The sequence below is a fragment of the Mangifera indica genome, chromosome 9 (genome assembly GCF_011075055.1).
Source record: "Mangifera indica cultivar Alphonso chromosome 9, CATAS_Mindica_2.1, whole genome shotgun sequence".
Taxonomy (NCBI): Eukaryota; Viridiplantae; Streptophyta; class Magnoliopsida; order Sapindales; family Anacardiaceae; genus Mangifera; species Mangifera indica.
Genome location: NC_058145.1, coordinates 2,228,985 through 2,243,737, shown reverse-complemented (window position 1 = coordinate 2,243,737; position 14,753 = coordinate 2,228,985). Strand labels below are relative to the sequence as shown.

The window sequence follows — 14,753 nt, the reverse complement described above, 5'->3', positions numbered from 1 at the left end:
TAAATAATCTAATAACAGTTTACAGATAAACTTAAATAATAATAAAGATAAGTTCAATATACTTAAATATTATGATTTGAGTAGATAGACTATTAATAGTTTCTCCAGTATTATCATTTGAGTAATAGATAAATGAAGAGTTCAAATTTTCACCTTTAAACTTAACCTATCATTCTCTTCCAGTAATAGTTTCTCCTGCATATCAAACAAAGCAAAAAGTGTATGAAGACATCCAAATCCTTATTAAGAGTGTTATAAAATTTCTTAATGTCAGTTAACATTAATTATAAAATTGGTTTAACAAAACCAGATAATTAAATAATCTAATAACAGTTTACAGATAAGCTTAAATGATAATAAAGATAAGTCCAATATACTTAAACATTATGATTTGAGTAGATAGACTATTATGAGTTTTAAGGTTCATTAGACCTTTGATGAGATCTAATAACCATCTATATATTGATTAGGCCCCTTCGGCGAAACTTATACAGTATAGTTTTACTTACTGAAAATTATCATTCTAGAAGGTTTCAGAAGCAAAAAACCAATCACTAGATACAGGTAATTTCGAAAGCTTTACAAATTCAGATTCTATTATAAAGTTTTAAATATTCTTATAATCCTAAAATTTTAATTCAGTATTTTATACTATATGTGTAAATCCTACGAAATTAAGATTGAATGGTTTTATTTGGGTTATAAATATTAAATCTTACATAAAGAACTTGTTACCTTTGCTTTTAGTTGCTCTGTCTTCTCCTTAAATAGCTCAGCCTGAAAAAAAAGTGTAATTGCCTAGGTTACTAGCTGTCAATCAACAATTTCCCAACAACTAGCATTTGGCTAGCTCAGCCTATTGATTACCTTTCTCGCTCGAATGCTGCGCAAGCTTCTTTTCAGCTGACCGTCAATATTTAGGAGTTCATCAACGCTACACGAATCCAAATCTTTCCCTAAAAGCTTTCTGAGACACCAACATAATTCAAACCTCAGAAAAAATCTACTACTTCAACGAAAATGTTATGTGCCAATGTTTGCTATTGTAGGGCAAGTATCAGTTTAATTACTAACCTTTGAGAAACTTCAATTCTCTCAATCTCCTTCACCATGTTTGCTATATCATGCTGCATGCATTTGCTCCATGTGGAAAATTTTTGCAAGAAAAACCATTAAAATGGATGTGATTAATGATAAGGTATTACAAGCTTTCAGAAAGCTACATCATTCAAACATTCAGAATGAACATATTGAAAGCATCACCATCACATTCAATATTGACTTATTGTTCAACAATAGTAATCTAGTTGTACAGACGCTCATAAGTGACTTTATACATTGCAAATAAGGCCAAATGACTATTTCCCAGCAGGTTTGATGAAACAAGAAGTTTCCAACTTTCAGGTTTTAAAAAGTTAAATTATCACCTATCATCCACTTCTATTAGTAAATTTGTTAAGTTTTTCTATAAATGACTTTTCTTTCATTTCATTAAAATTACAAAATTGCCACTAATATTCTTAGAAAATATCAACTCCAACCAACTTTAAAATATTGCATTTTAGTAAGTTACTTGAGATATAATTGTCATTTTCTGATACTTCAAAGAGACATTGAAATTTCAAAATTTTCAAAAACATTTCTGTGCTTTTTTGAATTTCTAAAACCCTTGGAAAATTTTTTCAACACCCCTAATATTTTTTAAACATTGTAATTTGCCTCCTAAAGTTTTGAAAAGGAAAAATAGAAAAAATAAAAGGAAAAACAAAACTAATATGGGGGAAAGAGAAAATCATAAGAACAATGAAAAAAAGATAAAATAGAAAAACCTGTACAAATAAATCTTTCTACCTTTTCATTTAATGAAATTCACTAACCGATGGGTGGGATTTTAGTTTTTTTGAAATTTAAAGGATGGAATTTGTTATTTCAGCAAACCTTGGATGGGAAGTCTTTTAGCCAGCAAATAATAATATAATTAGATGTTCCACAATTTTTTATGGTCCAATAATCAACTTTATTTGTTACTACTGATCATCTTTACTTTGACATTAAGTGAATTTTAGAGTTTCTTGGTTAATAGGCATAAATAAAAGTTATAGAGAATTAGAATACACTGCTCTATCCCTACATTACAGGAGATTATGACTACTGCTTCCCCATGAAGGAACTACTCTCAGAAAGGATTATTTTGCATGTCTTATTCATAATGCACAATAAAATTGATAATTGTGCTTAAAGACATCACAGAATAATTTACTTAATTAAAGATGAATTTCTAACCTGCATGCCTTCTTCCGTTTCAGGCTTGTTAGCTAGCACTTCTTTTTTGTATTCGAAGTATCGATCGATTGTCTTTTGCATTCTGAAGCATTCAAATGCGAGATGTCATCAACACATAAATATAAAAGTCAAATATAATTTAAAATGCTTAATGTGTTTTATCATTTGATGAATTTCTAACCTCCTTTTCGTTTGTAAAATGGACTATTTTACCATTCATGGCTATTGTTAACTGTTGCATTTCAATAGAGTTTTAGTTAACTAAATTACATGTCAAAGTAGCTAATCTAGGACAAGATTCAAGCCGAACTTATTTGAGTTCGAAAATAAGTTCGATTCAAGCAAACTCGGGCTTGAGCTTGAGTTTAAGAGTTAAATATTTTCAAGCTCAAGTTTTAGAAGAGTTCAGCACATCAAACTCACAAACCCATAAATTTTTTATATAAACTGATTAAAAAGGCGTCATTTTAATAACGGTATTTTAGTCTTTTTTTTATCAATTACAATATCAAACCAAATTTAGAGTTTGATTCTTTCAAACGAGCCAAGTTTGAACAACTTTAGATCAAACTCGAGCTCAATTTTAGTTTCACTCAAGTTTAACTAAACTCGAGTTTGACTCAATTCATATCTAAACCTAAGTTAATCTCACACCAAAGTTAACATTGCTCTAATTTTGCCCTTTCATCAACCAAATTCACAGACAAGATTTGAATTTCAATTCTTATAGGACTCAGGTTTTGTGATCAACTAGCTATCCTCTAAAAATCACAAGTTAAAAAGCACATGATCTTAATATACAATTCTCCCTGATTAGCTTTAGAATAATGAAAAACATATGCAATGCAACATATAGAATATTCATCTACTGTTAATTTAAATGGCTTGATTTTCCTTTTTTCCAAATTTTGAACTAACTTTTTAAAAAAATATTCTTAAAAACTCTTCAGCCATGTATCCATAGGGTCAGTTGAATAGTTAAGTTTGTTGTTTGCTCTCATTCAAATCCCCTACAACCACTTTACATAAGGTCATTATTTCCTCAGGGAAAAAAAAAATTTAATCTACTAAAATAAGACTTCTCTTTTATAAAACATATAGCTTTCCTTCATCCAAGATTGTATAATTTAAAGAAGACTTCAGTTTCAAATTCATCATTGCATTATTTAAAATTAAAATCAAATATAAGAGAAAAATGCATCTAATACCCAGCTGAAGGTTCCCTGTAAACGATGGACGTCCCTTAATGTTTAGGAACAGTTACATTGCCCTTAAACCCTCTTGCCTTATGTTTGTACTTCATACCTATGCTCTATTGATAGTATTATGATTAAAACATTAAAAATATTATACTTTTTGAGATGTAGGAAGATATACTTTTGGAGAAGTTTGATTTTCAATCCAGTATAACACCATGATCCATATTTATTACTAAATAAGCAAACAGTTTGAATTTCAACATAAGAAGTTGATATAGTGAAATATCATGAAATAAACATAGATTCCAAAGAAAACTTGAAGATTTTAGTAAACCAACAGTGAAGAAGACACTCTCAAAGGCCATATGAAGCTGACTTCGAAGACGTGACTGTGACTTTACAGCTCCATTAGAAGACAATGTGAAAAACTTGATTAAGTCAGAAAAACTACATCATCTAAAGACGTACAACCAACAGGTGAACTAGCTTTATGTAACTTGTAAGAAGGCAAGAAGGTTCCATGTTCGGTTTTTCAAATATCTTATTCACTTACTGTTAAAAGTATTTTTTTAATTTTTTAATGCTATCAAAGTTTATGCAAAGGATATTTTGCAATCTAGAATAATACCAAGATCTATATTAATTACTATATCAGCAAACAGTTTAATTTTCAACATATAAAGTTGATATAGTAAAATATCATGAGACAACCATAAATTCCAAGAGAAAACCTAGAAGATTTTAGTAAACCAAAAGTTAAAGAGGACACTCTCAAAGGCCAGATGAAGGTGGCTTCAAAGACAAGACTGTGCTACAAAAATCAACAGCATGAAATTTTTCTTAACCAGAAACCTTCCATCAAGTTCGGTACTACAAAAATATATTTGAATTGGACAGAAACGAAATTAAGTTGGGACACCAAAGTCTTCTAATCCTATTTACAAAGCTGTTATTAACCATAAATAAACTAACCCCGATGATACAAAATGGAAAATCTTAACAAGTAACAAAACAAGTTGAACCAGATTATAGACAATAAATAACTCATCCACATTGGCACAAGATGGAAAACCTCAATTTAGATATCAACCAAATTAATCCGTCAAGCTAATTTCTTGAATCAGAATCTTTTACCATTAACATATAGACATTGTTATTCGGTTTTCAATGTATTAATAAAACATTCACTGATATCTGCAACTCATAAATTGAAATCATTATTATTATTTTTATATAGAAAAAAAGTACTGTCTATAACACATAAATCAAACTTTAAGTGGATGAAATGCAGGAATCATTGGGTTAAGAAGAGAGCTAAACAATCATAAGACAAGTGTTTAATCAAATAAATGGAGCATAAATTATGTGACAAGTTTTAAAAATTAGAAACTACGATCCATGTACAAAGATTCCTTCCATTATAAACCAAAGATGGCATTTATCAGAAATCCAAGAAATTATGGTATATGTTTATGCAAAATGAAGACAATAAGGGGCTTTTCGTTCATAGGAATGAATATTGCTTCAGTAATCTATTTTTTATTATTAATATTACTTTATTTAATTGGTAATATCCTATTACTAATGGTAATATAATAGTTAATATATAATTAATCTAATTACCATTTCCAACTTAAGTTTTACAAGTTTTATAAGGTAATTTTTGTTTTATTACAATTCTATCCTTATTAATATTTTTAGATAAAAATAACCTTAATATTTTTTATTACATCCATCCATACATAATAATTATTCATAACTACTCATTTTTGTCTAATATAATAGTAATTTTTACTCATTGATCTTTTAAATAATCTATTTTTGTGATAATCTTTCAATTTTAATAATTTACCTTAATCAAATGTATCTTAAGATCAAAAGTCAAGTGACTGATAAGAATATCTACCTTATTACATTGTGTTGATATGATCAACAAGATAAAACTTGAGATGAATAAACATACATCTCTATTAGATATCTTACAAAAATAATCAAGAACTTCAAACAAATCAAGATAATGATCTAGTATTGAAAATTTTTTCATCATTTCACATATGCATTTAAATGCTAATGAATCAAAACTTCCAATCCAACTATCAAATGAGTGTTTTTTCCATGTATGTATACCTCACAGAATGAGAATCTTGTATTTCATTCTCATCAATTCCTCAGTGGATTTAATAAATGAAAATAAAACAACAAATCAGTGTACATGGATAAATAGCAAACCATCTCTGCTAAAGAACTCTTTATTCATTAAAATTTATGAGAACCAGTAAAAGTTTACAATTTGACATTAATTGCCTTTAGATGACATATATTGTGACAGAAATGCTCCAAAATCATCGTATTAACATTAAAACAGCACCATAAAGAAACAGGTCATGAACCCATTGAATATTTCATTATTTTAGGCCATGTTGCATTTTCCCACTAGAAATAATGAAAATGAAAGGGGAAGGCATTAATTAATAATTAATGTAAATTACAAAATATATCAAAGTTCGAGGTAGATTTTAAAATAGTATTATAGAAATCCTATGCCTGAACCTAAGTACCATTGGTGAAATGACCATTTTTTCAAGAAGCTTTTAGCAACCCTAGATATACAACATGACACAGAAAGAAAGTACTCACTAAGAGTATCAAGACAATATCGCTGCCATTATATAAATGATACAGAAAGATACCATGAAGGAAGAAATATATTTTGGATGCCGTAGGTCTATTGTTCTAGGAGGACCTGGAATATACCTTTTGTATTATGTATATTTTTTCCTTTTTATAAAAATAACTTTTTAAAAAACAAAACGTTTTCTAGAAATATCATGAAATAACCATGAATTCTAAAGAAAACTAGAAGATTTTAGTAAACCAAAAGTGAAAAAGATAATCTCAAAGGCCATATGAAGCTGACTTCAAAGACAAGACTGTGCCTTTAGAGCTTCATTAAAAGACAACGTGAAAAGTTAATCAAGTTCAAAATCACCAGCATGAAATTTTTTTTAAACTAAAACCTTCCATCAACTTCGGTACTACAAAAATATATATTGATTTGGACAGAAACGTAATGAAATTATGACACCAAATCTTCCAATCCTACTTACTAAGATGTTATTAACCATATATATAAAACTAACCCTGACAATACAAAACAGAGAAACTTAACAATTAACAAAAGAAATTGAACTAGATTTTTAGACAATAAATAACTCATCCATATTGGAACAAGATCGAAAACTTCAATTCAGATATAAACCAAATTAATCTTTCAAACCTATTTCTTGAATCAGAATATTTGACCATTAACATACAGAAATTGTTATTCCGCCTGCATGCATTAATAAAACACAGACTGGTATCTGCAACACATAAATTGAAATCATCATTATTTTTTATATATAGAAAAGAGTACTATATATAATATATAAATCAAACTTTAGGTGGGTAAAATGCAGGAATCATTGGGTTGAGAAGAGAGCTAAACAGTCATAAGACAAGTATTTAATCAAATAAATGGATCATACATTATGTGACAAGTTTTTAAAATGAGAAACTATAATTTCCTGTACAAAGATTCCTTATGTTTGTTTAGTAAAAGGCCAGATTTGGGATGATTCCGTTATAAACCAAAGATTGCATTTATAAGAAATTCAAGAAATTTTGGTATATTTTTATGCAAAATGGATAGAATAAAATAAAAAATATGTACAAATAATTTTTACTAAAAAATCTATACAACCTCAAAACATGTAATTGGATTATTTTGACTCACATTAGTCAATCACATATTGCCACCTCAATTTATATATATTCTTTATTAAGATTTATTTATACACGTAGTTTTATTGTAATATCAAAAGGCAAGTGATAATTGATAAGAGTGTCTACCTCATTGCATTGTGTTATGATCAACAAGATAAAACTTGAGATGAATGAGCATGTCTCTCTTAGATATTCTAAAAAAAATCAAGAACTTCAAACACATCAAGATAATTGCTCTAGCATTAAAAAAATTATTGCCATTTCACATATGCATTTAAATACTAATGATTCAAAACTTCCAGTCCAATTATAAAGAGAGTGTATTTTTCAATGCATATGCATCTTACACAATGAGAATCTTGTATTTCCTTCTCATCAATTAGTTAGAGGATTTGATAAATGAAAATAAAACAAATCACTGTACATGGATAAATAGCAAACAATATTTGTAAAAGAACTCTTAATTCATAAAGAACAGTAGAAGTTTACAAATTGACATCAATTGCCTTTAGATGATATATATTGTGACAGAAATGCACCAAAATCATTTTATTAACATTAAAACAGCACCATAAAGACACAGGTCATTAGTCCATTTAATATTACACTATTTTAGGCCACGTTGCAAGTTCCCACTAAAAATAATGAAATGAAAGGGGGAAGAATTAATTAATAATTAATGTAAATTACAAAGTATATCAAAGATAAAGGTAGATTTTTAAAATCGTTCAATAAAAATCCTATGCCTGAACCAAAGTACTATTAGTGAAATGGTCAATTTTGCAAGAAGCTTTTAGCAACCCTAGATATACAACATGACACAGATACAAAGTACTCACTAAAAGAATCAAGGCAATAACAATGTCATTATATAGATGATACAGAAAGATACTATAAAAACCCAATTGACAAATTCCGCCTTGATTTATTGCAGAAGAAATATACTAAGAGCCCAGCAAAGGAAAATACACCATCGAGATATGAAAATCTACACAATTAATTTCCAAATCTAAAAAGTACAAATGAAATAAGATTCTTTCCGGAGTAGTACGAATCAGCCGAAAAGGAGGGACATGAAATATGATAAATGCTCAAAGCCTAAAATGATTATTGTACTCTTTTTCCTCCATCACACAACCAGTAAAACCGCTCGTATTTAATATTTAGTTGGTGCTAACAGGTTTTCACTTGCTTTCGGCTCACACTATGATGCTAAAAACAAGATCAAGAATTGGAGGATTTTGAAGAACTTACCCAGAGCTCGAGAACTCATAGACTCTTCCTTTCTGTGAAAAGATAATCGCTGCAACTTCAGATTCACAAAGAACCGATAGCTCATAAGCCTTCTTCAACAGCCCATTTCGACGCTTAGAAAAAGTCACTTGCCGGCTCGTCGCATTCTCAATTCTTTTCATCTGAATTTTCCCTCTCACCATGGCCTGGTAGTTAAACATGAAATCAGAGTTAGTCACAGATTCAAGGAAACCCTAATCATGTAAAGAATGAAATGCAAAAATCATCTCACCAATTATTCTGAAAAACCCAGAGATTGTTTTAAGCGCGGTATTCACAAGAAAATTCAAAACGCAGAAACCCAGAAACAAACTATCTCCTTTAGATTTACAAGACAATTTTATGGATAAGGGTTTCAGATTTTATAGGAAACAGAAGGAAAATGCCACACAACCTGACCAGAAGATAAAGAAAAACATTAAAATGCTACGAAAAAGCGAAAATTCCAAAACCCTAGGGCAAAAACGCAGAGAACCTTGCGATAGTTAGATGCATCACCCTCTTTATACTCAGACCACAAGCCTAGCTTGATGTTTTTATTTCCATATTCAGCAGTTCCCGTTGACTTCATATCATTTGTCTCTTTCAACTTTCCAAGAGCTGAAGATCTTGCCCCAAATAAACAGAAAAGCAGAACTAAAGCGAATGACAGATAAATTTTTGATAAAAATAGATAAATAAATGTAAGTTGATTTTTTATTACTTCACTGCATAGCTTGTTTTGGTAAAATTAAGAAAAATATAAAAGAATATAAAAGAAAGAGACAGCAAAAAAAGCATTGAAATTTGCCGAAGTAATAAAAATGAATAAAATTTGTCAACATCATCGTACAATGATTTCCGTAAGGAGCCAATGAAGGAACGACAACGCACCAACCTTTGTCATCACAACGACGAATGCAAACTGAGGTGTCAAGTGTATTTAATTTATTTCTTTATTAATTTGGCTAATTAATTAATTAAAAAATAAATTATTAATTGATGTTAGCGACAATTTACCCTCCAGTTAATTTTTTTTTCCCTCTTTTGTTAACATTTTTTTAACTGTGCAGTAGCATATGTTAATTTAATTTATCATACATACTACGTTGATCAAGTAACTTAAATGATAAGTGTTTCCTTCATATATGAAAAGTACACGATTCACTCTCCCCATCTCCAAAATCATTAAACAAGATTTTATTATTATTTTTTATTGATTCTTTATATTTTATTTACCCAAAAAAAATAATTGATTTGCCATATAGGAAAATACTTAATAAAACAATAGAAAGCAAATTTGAATATCCAATTAAAAATTTCGTTAGCTTTAAAATTTTCATTAGCTTCACAAGCTACATGTGCAAACCTCATTTACCAATTCACAAATATCGGTGATGAGTAAGAGAACCTTTGATGTAATGTGTAAAATACACAGGTTGGTTTGCCACTTTAAAATCATTTTTAATTGCGATAGAATACACAAGTTGGTTTGCCACTTTAAAATCATATTCAATTGGGATATTTATAGTTTCATATTGTTTAGCTACTTCAAGTCTAAGTTTAGCGCAATTCTCTCATTTCCACAATCAGTCATCTCTTATGTATTTTGTCGTCATTCTATCTTGATACGTGACAACTCTAAATTCCTTTTATTTTACATTTTTTCTCGGAATAATGCAATTAATGCCCAATTTCTTAAAACAAGCAATTAATCAAATAATTAACAAATTAAATATCACAAATCAAGGAAATTAAATACCGAAAAATATGGAATTTCACACACTAACAGGTCATGTGTAAAAATGACACTAAATACACTATTCGTTGTTAACTTCCACATGATCTCATCATTGGATTCATTCTTTATCGAAGGTATTAGTTTTGTAACCACTAAGCGAATTCCTACATGAAGGAACAGTGAAAACCTATCCTAATGTCAGGTTCCATTGTCTTTAATATAACATATCATTTTTTCTTGGAGTCACTATGTATGCACAATTTGAGTTGCTGCAAATAAGAGATTAGTATTAGTAACCACTAATAAATTATGTATATAAACTTTGAGTACACAAAATGGGTACATAAATTATATGTCTGTTAGGGTAGTATTCTAGAGTCAATTGATTTTTACGTTTGTAATGATGTAATTTATTTATTTATTAATAAACGGCATTCTATTATGCAGCAAACAAAAGTTTAACATAATATGTTCGAACAAATATTATGTTATTAAAATGGTAGAAACATGACGAGATGATCGAACGACTGATCACGAAAATCTTATGCATACATTAGATGGTCATTCTAAAAACATTTATAATCTCAATATTACTATGATCAAGGGCACGAGTAATAGTGATGAGATTATCATAATATTGAGTGATCCCACCGAAATGTGGTGATAATTCTCACATGTTGAAACACTTAGACAACAGTTTGGTGCAACATGTGGTTGCACGTTGTAGACATATTCATTAAACAGACTTGACAAAAGGATTTTTAGATAGATAGTTACTCATGTGTCTATGAAATAAATCGTCTAACTGATAAGTACATGTGGTACTTAGACTTAAGGTCACCAAACTATCTCGTACAAAGATTTTTATGGTTTGATACTATCTAATGTACCACCATAATAGGGGTAACCATAAAAGTAATATGTAACACCTCCTTCAGAAGTACTACTCTTCGAAGGAAAATGTTACCAAATAGGCTAACTAAGCATGCATTTACTGTAAAACAACAATACATAACATCCCATACATTAAAATATAAAATATATGTAAACTAAAAATTACTTAAATGCTCTTTGATCTAAAATCTAATGAGAACACGTAACAAAGGATGTTTGCTTAATCAACATATAACATAAAATATCAACTCATAATGTGTGTAGTCCATAATTTTTAAAATCCAAAACAAAATATCAAAATAACATAAAACATGAACTGAAATATCTTATAAGCCCTTGCGTCGACTCTAAGCTCATTGACGGCTGCTCACTCTATAGTTATCACAATCACTTGTACCTATACACATAAAAGTAGGAGAATGAGTGATAAAACACTAAGTAAGAAGACACTCTACCATTAACTTTTACATAATCCTCAAATTGCCCTTTTCTCAACTTGTACTATCTCAATCAGTCGAAGTTTGACACTAACTCTCAATTGAATGATGATGAGTCATATATCTCATATTTGTACCCATACTAATCTCAAAAACATTTAGCCTATATATCATAACTTTTAGGTCAAACATTGACCACTCGATCACTAAGAAATCACTTCCCGAATCCCTAACTAGTGTGACCATGACATCTCTAGGTTTGGCTATGTCTCGCTCGATCACTAAAAAATCAGTTCCCAAATTCCCAATTGGTGTGACCATATCATCTTTTAGTGAAAGTGTCATCATCTAAAAGTTATGTCTCATAGTTATATGTTAAGGCGATCAAATTAGATTGAAAAAAGCGATTCAACATCTTGGAAATGTAAGTACTCGTTATGCAATCAACTTGCTTACACCTTAACAAAATCTTAACCAAGCTCTACTATAAGTAAATACCCTACTATGAGTATTGTGTCCTACTATGAACATGACCTACTGTGAGCAATGTAGATAATATGTACTTATAGTACCCTCTTTAACGATCCTAAGATGTCTAGCATTCTTACATCTAGAGTTTTATATCCTTTCAAGCTTTTCCTGCCTTTCACCCTAATCATCTCTTGTGTCTAATCATTACTTATATCTTGGCACGTAAGGCATTACTACATACCAAAATTATTTGTAATATCTCTCAGAACTAACCTTTCTTATTATTTCTTACTTTTCTTATTATAAAAAGGTATGTGCTAGACCCACAACCGTTACTCTCTTCGTTCGTGGGGAAAGGCTAGCCTTCACAAATGTTCCTTTATGAAACATTATGAACGGACATTCCCCTTCCTTAGGAATGAACATTCGCTGATACTATTTGGAATAACAACTAGGTCTCTCATTCCTTGTTATCATGCCTTTCTGTAAGCTAGAAAAACATTCTTCCTTAAGCATGAATGGGTGGTAGTCTTTCTCTGTACTGAACCATGTAACACTTAAACAATTTTCAAGGGTATTTTAGTCATTTTACCCAATGTTTAGGTGTTTTTAACACATAAACAAATAGACTTAGTACCCTAGTCAACCGTTCACCAGTCTACAATGTTTGATGATTGCTAGAACACCAGGATAACTCATTTCAAAACTAAACATTATGTGAACAAGCGTGTGTCTTATACCGCACATCATTTGTAACCTGTAATTTATGCATTCTAAACACTATTGATCATTCCTCCTCAACAACTAGTCATTTGTGACGTTTGGAAAGCGTAAAAACAACCTATTTTTGCAACCTAACAGATTACACACATATTTTCTTTCCTGATTGCAGGTACAGGTGATCGAGGTAGTTGTGAGGCAGGGTCAGGTTAACGTAGGTAGATTTAGTTGGAGCAGGTTACCTCTGGTTTATATTACATGCATACAGTGGCATGTTCTTGTCAAATTTTGACTTTTTGAGATTATGGTACAGTTACATATGATTACTCTCTATTTTCAGATGTTTTCAAATGAGTTTTCATATGAGTATATACATCTTTTGTTCACTTTCATATTTTCAATTTTCTTGGAATACTTCCTAAATACTTTTAATGATGCGTTTATTTTAAAGTATTTTTAAAAAGAAAAAAAATAGATGTTCTAAATATTAATTCGTAACATTTCTCCTTCGATGGGTAGTACTTCTAGGGAGGGATGTTACAAAAGGTCTATGCTTAACCTTGTGTGTACAAGAAACTTTAATTATGTTTGATGAGTTACATGAAAAACTCATAAATCATGACGCACACATCAAGTCTAAAGCACAAAAGAAACAAAGCCTCATAAACATGTTTGCCTTTACCAATCCTGCTAAAAAATTCAACCTCTTAGTCCTTTAAAAATAACCACCAACATCAAAATTAGCCTTGTCCATACAACTAAAATCAACAATTCTTCTATGAAAACACTACCACCCCTCACTTTTTACATTATTCACCACAATCCAACCTATAACACCCAAACTCTCGACCTTACCTTGGAAAATGTCAACCGTTTGGCCAACAAGGACATTCTACAAAATGATGCTCTACATACAAATATATACCTTGGAACCACATTCCACAATCCAATGCCTTATCAACCTACACTTCTCAAACCCACTTTGTACCCCATTTCGCACTTTCAACCATTAAATGTCTTTTAGATTATGTTGCATCTTATTATGTCACCTCTGTGTTAGGTTTTCAAGGCATCAATAACCGATAAAGCAGTGAAATTGAAATTTAAAAATCAAATGGGAAAAACCATTACCCAGATACCTCATTGTGCACTTAGATTTTATAAACATGCATAAATACTCATCGGTTGCTTTACAATGACACATGCGCTAAAGGCTCTTTCAAACTTCACATGGCTTAGAGATAGTATGTTATCCAACCCTCAAGAGGTGGTGTCTTAGTATCTATGCAAAGCATGAACAAGAAATGAGGATAATCTAATCGGAGAGGCTACTAAAGCTCTTAATTGGATATTATGTTCTCGAGTGAAGAAGAGATAATGATGGCTAAAGTTTTAAGGATATAAAACACTATGTCCCAAGTTTCATGAATGCACACTTTTAAATAAAGTTATGATAAATGGCATGATCGACTCCACTTATGTGGAATGGTCAGCTCTCTCTAAAACATGTGCACGACTAGTTTTACTATATGAGACAGCTACTACTATTTTCAACAAGGTGCATAGCCAACTAGCAAGGTGCATAGCCAACTAGCAAGGTGCATTGTTATGCACTTGGTCAAGGCATGGTTAATCTAGGCTTTCTATCCAATAAGACAAGTCTAGTCTATTTATAGTCTTTCTCTCATCCCAAAACACTAGAATTATCAACAAATAATCTTTACCTCTAAGTTTGAATCAACTCTTTTATGTTTATGACTGATAAGCTCTCCATTGTGTCAACGGTATCTAGATTTGGGTCAAATCCAGACATAGACTAAGATTGGTCTCTAGCAAGGTATCATGGCCACTCGGATGAAAAAGTGTTAATAAAAATCTTTTAAGCCTTTACGATATTATAATTACGTGTAATTCAATTCTTTCATCAACCAATATCTCTCGAGGTTAAGACATAGAAGTGTGTTTATTTTA

At 30.3% G+C, this 14,753-nt stretch overlaps 1 protein-coding gene across 9 annotated transcripts in view; it reads right to left on the bottom strand.

Moving 5' to 3' along the window:
* The window catches only part of LOC123225561 (MADS-box protein SOC1-like), a 55,861-nt gene extending 46,628 nt beyond the window's left edge, over nucleotides 1-9,233 (bottom strand). For 2 of the 9 annotated variants that reach the window (XM_044649594.1, XM_044649595.1), the window contains exons 1-7: nucleotides 9,016-9,218; nucleotides 8,502-8,686; nucleotides 2,284-2,365; nucleotides 1,075-1,127; nucleotides 868-967; nucleotides 736-777; nucleotides 154-195 (exon numbers count right to left, since the gene is read on the bottom strand). In XM_044649594.1, coding sequence (XP_044505529.1) covers nucleotides 154-195; nucleotides 736-777; nucleotides 868-967; nucleotides 1,075-1,127; nucleotides 2,284-2,365; nucleotides 8,502-8,686; nucleotides 9,016-9,111 — 600 coding nt within the window. In that variant the 5' untranslated portion in view covers nucleotides 9,112-9,218. Of the gene's footprint in view, nucleotides 1-153; nucleotides 196-735; nucleotides 778-867; nucleotides 968-1,074; nucleotides 1,128-2,283; nucleotides 2,366-8,501; nucleotides 8,687-8,772 lie in introns of all 9 variants that reach the window. The other 7 variants (XM_044649596.1, XM_044649597.1, XM_044649599.1 and 4 more) reach the window with 6 other exon arrangements.
* Between the last annotated feature and the right edge of the window lie 5,520 nt (nucleotides 9,234-14,753).